We start from the raw sequence: 8,436 nt of genomic DNA on the forward strand, positions 1-8,436 counted from the left end.
GCTGGGAAGAGATGGTCTTCAGTCTTCCAATGTAGCTGTTGAGATGTCGTACGTGCACAGAGATCTATTACTCACTTCAATGAATTCCCTAAGTGAATCACAGAAGATAATGCCCTGTCCAGTTATACTCCCTACTATGGATGTGTGACCCTACCATGCTTCAGTTGCATCTTGGAAGTGACAGCTAGCAGATACAATGTACTGAACTTGATGAGGCAGGACTAAGGCTCATGAGTCCTTAATGCTGGACCAACAGGAAGAACATCATCTTTTTGATATTTCCCCTACTCCCCCAGAAGCAGCAGGCTAGGGTTTAAGTCACTTTCTGCTTTGCTCTGTGAAGAATGTAGTCCAAAACGAGAAGAGGGGAAGAGGAAATCAAGATGGAGTAGTGACTCTACCCTCTCCTTGCAGAAAAATGGCTGAGTATCACTTCAGCTGTCCTCCCTTGCAGCATTTGTAGACTATCTTGGAGAATTATGCCTGCTCACTTCCTGCATTTCGCAAGCAAACACCTTGGCACCCAAAGGTGCTGAACCATCAAAGACATTTGTTTATCTGGTTTCATGCCTGAAGGGAAATCTCAATGGCTCACCACTATTCTCTACTAACCCTTTGCCTAATATATTCATTGATGAGCCATGAATGTATTTCTCCACACCTTCTATCCTGCTTCAAATGTATGTTGTTGAATGGTGGTTGGAAAGGATGTAGATTTCTTGTTGTCGCATCTGTATTAGCAACAGAACTATGTAGACTCACCTGCAGAAAAGGCATGCTGATTAAACCAATGCCACAAATTTGGACGCCGTAGTGGTGCAAAAGCATCCTATTCAAGCAATTCCAGGTCACGGAAAGAGAGATGAGTATCTGAGAACTCATCCCATTCCTAAAATGTGCAGATATAGGTCAACAGAAACAGTATAGACAAGAGATGAGAACACGAGACAAATCCTGTAAGTCAAACAAAATAATGTGGGCCTTTTCCATGTCCTATTTTCAGTTGTGATTAGTTACCTATTTGATGCCCTTATGACAGAAGTAAGTTTTGGAATTACACATTTCATGAATTGGTCCAGCCATATGGGCTACGTGTGCTGCTTTTCCTTTCTGTATTTTCTGTATTTCCTTTTTTATTTTATTTTGTTTAGAAAATAACACCCACAATGGCCTCAGGACTGAAGACAGGATCTGTGGGAAGCAACCACTTGTTCCCCATCTTCTCTGTCCAGAAAACCCAGGACAGTATGGGTTTTCCATACCATGTGTGTGCAGGAGAGAAAAATGTATTTCCCAGGTTAAACTCAACTTCTTGCAGCAGTTTCCTTAAACTTGCAGCCTGAAGAACGGGGGAAGAAGTGGGACTCAGTGATGTGCCCAAGAGCGTGATTCCCCCCAAAACACACCCACCTTCTTCAAGCCTACACCTTTCCCAGCATAAGTCCTTCTATGTTTGGGCAAGTAACTCCCATCATTACTAACTACGAGTTGTGTTCGCTGGGTCTGCTGGGAGATGTAGTCTGGCACATTCATGGAGGAAAGCTAAAGACTTAATATGCAGTCATTTCTTGCATGCCCTCTGCTTTGCCTCCTGCAGTCTTCACATACCCTTTTATTATTTTACAAAACAATACTGGACAGAGATGGACTTTTGATAATGTATAGCGGACTGTATTGAGCCTTTGCCTTGAAGACCAACATCTTTAAAGTGAAGCTTCAAGTCTTTGGACAAGTAGGGCTGGTAGACTTTTTTGTGGGGGGGAGGTAGTGAGGAAGAATATTTGGATTGGAATTGGTATTTATTTCCACTCTGTGTCTTTTTATATGGATCTTTCTTTTTCCCTCTTGAAAAATCAGTGAAATGATTATGCCCCCCCAAAGGTTTTCCAAGATGCAAATTACACCCCTTTACCCCCACCTAAAATCCTGAGATATCTGAAATGAAAAATATTCTGAACATGATCATCCATCCAGCATGTCTTTCAGGCGCCACTCAGATTAAATGAAAGAATCATAAGATGAAGGTCTTTAACTGTTAATCCGTTTACAATGAACCTTTAGATAGTCTTGGGGGCAGGGTGCTTTATATGAGTACTAGTGCCCCTTGTTCCTGTTCGTGAAGTTAATGAATACAGGCAACAGTCAAGGTACCTGGACCCCTCCCCTCCTCCCCGCCCCCCTTGGAAGGAAAAGTGCAGTAAAAAAAGGGAAAGGGAGAGGATCAGAAAACTTTACACGAATAGGGTTGGATTCCAGGAGGGAATGAATCCTATGCTTAACATTATTAGCATAATAGATTTTTACAGACCCTTTTAGAGTTTGCTATTAAGGTGTTAGATTGCAAGATAAATACAGAATACAGATACATATCTACACACCAATTTGGTCTCTATCTGTAACAGTTCTCAGAAGTATAAAGTCACTTTGCTTCAAGGTGCCACTTCTTTTTTTCCAATTTTATTCCAAAACAGGGATGATCACAAAATAGAGTATATTAGATTGCGCATGTTAGATTAGCAAGATTGCGTGTGTGTGATGCTGTGGTTTGTGGACATTCATATGGTAGCACAGCATTGTTCTGCCATGCCCAAGTCATAATCACTGATTATCCTAATACTGATTTACAGATTGTTTTTTTTTTAAAATGAATATGCATGTTTTGTATATCATGTCAATATAGGGGATGATACATGAGAGGGACAAACAAAGGAAAAAACATTGCACTACCGAACTCGTATCTGACGTACTTCCACAATCTAAAGCTGGCCAAATGTAACTTAATCATCCTGATGTCTATTAGGAGTAAAATTCAGTAGTGTTCAGCTTTCGGAGAAGTAAGTAACTTGAGAGGTGCAAGGAAGCACGTTGAACAACTGGACAGAATGAACATATCCTGCAATACAACTCAAATATACTGCTACACAAAACCTTCTAGCTTATTTGCCCTTCCCTACCTAATAAATATAACTTGTGGTCAGGAATTACGGGAATTGCGTTAGAAAATATAGTGGGGGAGGGGGGTAACACATGGCCTCTCCTTGCATCATAGGCCTGATACTTTCATCCATATCACATATTGGTTAGGCAACAGCTGAGAAGTTACTGCCGAATACAATATATGAGCTGCTTCTCCATTGGAAAACATTGGTTGTGTCCATACCACACACTTTAAGCTGGTTACTGAGTTAACCCAGTTTCTGGGTTCATGCAATACAGTGAATCATAAACTAATGAAAGAGATTGGGTTCACCCAACACACAAAGTCACCCCAACAAAACACAAAGCGAAATAAAAAATGAATGAATCTTAGGATGCTGTGCTCATGTCACAGCTAGGCCTTTGACTGGTCAAGTGTGTTCTGTGAACACATCCTTTGTTAAAATAAACAGTTCTTCCCTAACTAATCTAAGATAGGTGATTTATATGTATGCAAAAAAATCACTTGATGCTTACATCTACTCATGAGTGGTGGCTCCAATTATCGGACCTGGAAGAGATTCAGAATTTGATTGATTCTATTTATTACATTTCTGCCCTCCAGCTTCCCTTCAGGAATTCAAGACTCTGTAATTAAAAAAAAAAACCAGTCAGTGACTCAAGACTGAACCATGGGTGTGTCTATCTGTGTGTGTGTGAGAGAGAGAATATTTAAGTGTAGCGCCAAACTTCCCCTTTATCCTCCAGCCACTCACCTTCTCGCATCATCAGCCACCAGTTTCACATCTGGAATCGGCAGGCTCAGGATTGGAAGGCTTGTTTGGAGGCACAGCTCTGAGACAATTTGTTATGAGGAAGCAAACTGTTGGTGTGTCCTGATGAATTAGAAGCATGAGGTTTTGTAGTCATTAGCCTAGGTTAATTGGTTACAGGAAGTTGCCTGATAAGGCATTCCTTGCTTTTGGTAATGTTGGCGAGGATCTGGAGAGGAGGTGAATTTTACCTAAGATTACCCTGGGTGGCTCATGTGATCCTAAGTACTATTTTAAGCTGATCCACAAGGCCAATCTTAGTTCCCTTACTTCAGAGTAAGTTCTTGGAAGGCTCTTAATCAGTGTGCTAAGGGTCCCTGGGATGCTGCTGCTGGGAGTCATTTCCATGCCAAACAAAGTAAAGTTGATTTAGGAAAACAAGTAAATATGCATCACAGAAGAGTGTGTAATCTTGGAAAACTCTCCAAGTGACCTTTGCGTTTGTCCAGCAAAGGATTCGCCTTAAGATGGAATTGGACTTTTCTTCCTCCTTGGAGCCAATATTTGGTTTTTCAGACAAGTAAGGGCACAGGAGAGATGCCGCTACTCATGTTGTGGAAATAACTGCAATCTAGATAGATCACACTCCTGGGTACCAAAGACAAAGGAGGAAAAAGCAAAGCCCCTCTGTAAGCAAAGCGTTTAGACCAATGTTTCTCAACCTTGAGAACTTTAAGATGTATGGACTTCAAATCCCAGAAATCCCAGAATTCCCATGGCTGGCTGGAGAATTCTGGGAGTTGAAGTCCACACATCTTAAAGTTCCCAAAGTTGAGAAACACTGGTCTATAGGAACAAATTAAAGGCTCAAAAGATCCTGTATTAGTCCCTTCCTGTTTTGTGGACAGCGCCTCTCCTTTTTCTATGCTTATGACCACATGATTATGCCTTTTAGTGTATCAGTCCTAGAACCACTAGGCCCATCTCCTGGAGATGAAGATGCTAACCAGGCCATCTCTCAATTTAAAACATGCTTTCCACTTATGTGATTGTTTAGCATTACTGTCATAGCTCTGAATGCTGCAAGCAAAGATGTGCGCATGTTATGTTGAGTAACAGTATTGCTAGAGTGCCATGTAAGTTTCTGACTGACCCACAGTTGTTTAAGAAGCAATCATAGAACAGAGGCAGCTTCTGTACTTGCCTGAGGCTATGCAAACCAGTGGTAGATGCCACCAATTGTTGAGTGTGTGAAAGGAGCTTTCTTAAGCATTCTACATTACATTGCCTGGAGAATTCACACAGTTAGCTGCAAATTAATTGGCTTTTGAAAAGAAGTACCAGCCTTGCCTGGCTCTAACACAAAGGTGAAGGAGGAAAGTTTGCTTGCAGAAGCTTTAAAGGCTGCCTTGGTTCATCCTGGATGGGGACAGTTGGTGGGTGCCTCTCCTGCTTTTCAGGCTCCAGTCGGAGGCAGGAGACCTCCAAGGCCTGGATTGGGACTTGCTTGCTCCCTCCTTCACCGATGGGAAGACAGACAAAGATGCTAACATTCACATCTCCCAACTTTTTCACCCCCTTCAGCATATAATGAAAGTTACAACAGCAGTGGGGTGACTAATGCAGCTAGGCTAAAGGGTTTCTTCTTCTGCAAGCGCATTCAGTCATTTGGCATTATGTTATCAACAGCCTGTTTGTACAGCGGGGAGGGGGGGAGGGGGGAGAAGGCACATCTTTTGAGTGGGGGGGCAGGAAAAAAGTTCCACCTTGGGCCAGTTTGAATGCAAAGGGGGGGGGGGAGAAAGCCAGCAAAAGGCCCGCTCTGATTTCACGAGGGGCAGCGCTCCCGTTTCAGAAGGCGAAGGGTTAAGGGAAAAGGGGCGGATAGGCGGAGAGGGGCGCTGGCTCGGTCCTGCCTAGGATAGGCGACTGTCCGCAACGAGCGCCAAAGAGCGGCCGCCGGGGCTCAAGTTTCAGCAGGGCTCGACCACAAGGGTAGGTGTCAGAGACACGTGGCTCCTGGTAAATGAGATGTCAAAGCGGCAACCACTCGGCCCCCCTCCCCGCCTGGGGCCGGCCTCCAGCCGCCGTCTCTCCGAAGGCGTCTACCCTGCGCCTCCCAAAGGGGGTGACCGCCAAATGCGGGGCGGCGGCGAAGGAAGGAGCGGAGCGTTTCCCGGGGTTCTTCTCCCGCTCCAAGGCGGTGCAGGCTGGCTGCGGAGTCGCGCCGGTCCGACTCGGCGGGACTTGCTTCCGAGGAAGCGGGGCTAACGTGGCGCTGCTAAACAAGGGGTGCCTCTCGCCTCTCAACGACCGCCAGAAGCGGCGAGCGGGCAGCGCCCTTTCCCACGTCGATTCCCCGAACGCCTCCACCGCCTCGCGAGTAGCGCCCCCGTCCCCGACCGCAGGAGTGCCCAACAGAATCCAAGGAGGGTCGTCATTTAGTGGTTGATTTTAATTTTGAACTGAACTTTCGACTACAAGGGAATGAATATAAAGAATAAATAGCAGACTCTCTTCCATTTACAGAGGATTAAAGACATTCCAAGGAAAACAAAACAAAACCCGCTATGTACAATAGTAACACCGTGTCCTAAGCTGTCATTATAACAATATTATTAGTAATAATCTTGGGAGTCCGTAAAAAATCCACACGCAAATCACTCATAACATTTTCCGAAGAATGGAAAATATTTTCATATAAAATAAAATGTTTTATGTTTACCAAAAGTCCTCGTTTCTTTTCTTAAAAAAAAAGCCTTCGCAAAAAAAAGTTTGAGGAACGTTTGTTTTTAAATCCTCCAAACGCTTCTTTCTGGAATATAAATTAAAGAGAGGGGGTGGGTGGAAAAAACAATACTTTAACTGCGATGATTCAGGCGAATATACTCTTAAAACTACAGTAGACGAGAATGAGTTCACGTTGCAACACTGACCTTTTTTCATAGGCGTTTGGGTGGTCTCGATGGCAGGGTATCCGTGCACGCACGGACTCTCCCAGATCTCTCGCGACACACGCTCGTCTTATACATAACAAAAAGTTGCCTGTCTTGCACAATCCGGAGCAGTGCAATGTTTCAAGGGGGCGGCCAACGTCCGTCTTTTTTTTTTTCTTCATAGCGTCGTGAAGTCGACCGAAGCCTGGCTGCACGGCCAGGACGATCTGGTGAGGACAAGAGGCGCGGTGTCGTTCTGCTTGCCGTGTTCTACGGGACGCTGGCGGTGACGGGAGCGAAGGGCACGCGTTGCTCCCCCGCCCGCCTAGCAGGAGCATTTGCACTCGGAAATGATCGGGTACTGGATGGGGATCCACGTGCAGCGCTGCCCCCCGCGGCGCTGGCACCTCCACCGCAGAATGGTCAGATGCACGGATTTGGCCGGCTTGCAAATCATGCCTTCCGGGACGGAGCAAGACCTCTTGCTGAAGCAGCTGCCCACCTTCACGTAGCGGGGCCAGAAGCGGCTGCCGAGATCGTTCCACGCGTAGAGTACCGGGCAGAAGGTGTGCGACCACAGCCACAGCTGCAGCTTCCGACGGAGCTTCTTGCTCAGCCGGTGCTTCTTGCTCGCCTGGAGCCCCCCGTCGTAAAACTCCAGGCCTTTGATCTCGCTAGGCATCGCCCCGGACGGTCTCTGCCGCAACAGCAGGTCCAGCTCGGCCAGGTCGTCGCCGCCGAGGCGATCCTCGGCCAAGGAGACTGCCATGAAGCTCGGGTCGAAATGGGTGCCCAGGAGGGTCCTCAGCAGCGTATCGTTCAGGTCCTTCTCCTTGGGATCGAAGATAGGGTCCGGGTGCTCGATTAGATCCACCAGGGGCAAATTGTCGCTGGGGACCGGTCGGATGTGAAGATAGTGCTGGCAAGCGCCCTGCTCCAGCCGGAGACCCAGGAGAACCGCCAATGCGTAAAGCGTCACCAACCACTGGGGATGACCCATGCTCGAGAGAGAGGGAGGGGAAGGGGAAAGGGGACAGGGTTCACCCAGAAGCGGGCCCGGGCAGAGGCATCGGTCGGAGAAGCTCGCGCTGGGAAATGAGGGTATCCAAGCAAGGAGGGGCGGGAGAGCAGGGTCGGCCGCTGCCGCTTCCCCTCAACGGCTGCAGCCCAAACGCCTTTCCTCGTGTCCGGTGAGTAGGGAAGAGCAGCAAAAAAGAGCACTGTTTAGAAGCAAGCAATACTAATCGTGAAAGGAGGCAGCCCCGTGCAGAAAACCAGAAGCCTCTGGTGCTCCATGCAATTGTTCTGCCTCCGGACTTCGGGGGTGCGCGCCGTGTCACTCAGCAGAGACCTCTGCAAACTTCCATTCGGCTCCCGTCTCTTTGCAGTTTGCAACAGCCGCCGCCGCCGCCACGCACGTTGGCACCAGTTTGTCTGCTTCGCGAGGATCCAGCGTCTTTAAATTTCCTGCACTTTCTGTTCCATCACTATGGGAACCACCGACTCGCTCTTTTCAGGCACTTCTCCTTAAAAGAGGGAACTGGTGGGCGTGGAGGGGGGAGGCAAATGCGATTCCTCTACTACCGAAGTCCTGGCGGCAACTCGGTTTCTCCAACAACCCCCAGCCAACGGGGTAGGTGGTGGGGGGGGGGCCCACCGCGTTGCGTCCGTGGCGAACTCAAAACGCGGCTGGGAAGTGATGGTCTCTGTAGGAGCCTCTTCAGTTGCTCCTCCGTAGCAAAAGAAGGCTATCCGATAATCGGGCACGCTCCTCGCTGAGCTGTGTTAGGAATTAGAAGGCGGCCTTACAG

The 8,436-nt window shown here is 47.3% G+C and overlaps 1 protein-coding gene across 1 annotated transcript; it reads right to left on the reverse strand.

Moving 5' to 3' along the window:
* Nucleotides 1-6,460: 6,460 nt before the first annotated feature.
* Nucleotides 6,461-8,232, reverse strand: NOG (noggin). The gene has a single exon (XM_063296555.1). The coding sequence runs from the start codon at nucleotides 7,623-7,625 to the stop codon at nucleotides 6,951-6,953; it is 675 nt and encodes a 224-aa protein (XP_063152625.1). The 5' UTR covers nucleotides 7,626-8,232; the 3' UTR covers nucleotides 6,461-6,950.
* Nucleotides 8,233-8,436: the final 204 nt, after the last annotated feature.

The sequence above is a fragment of the Candoia aspera genome, chromosome 2 (assembly GCF_035149785.1).
Source record: "Candoia aspera isolate rCanAsp1 chromosome 2, rCanAsp1.hap2, whole genome shotgun sequence".
NCBI lineage: Eukaryota > Metazoa > Chordata > Lepidosauria > Squamata > Boidae > Candoia > Candoia aspera.

What these genes read in the sequence shown, in the direction of transcription:
- NOG (XM_063296555.1), bottom strand. Translation starts at nt 7,625, where the DNA reads ATGGGTCATCCCCAGTGGTTGGTGACGCTTTACGCATTGGCGGTTCTC.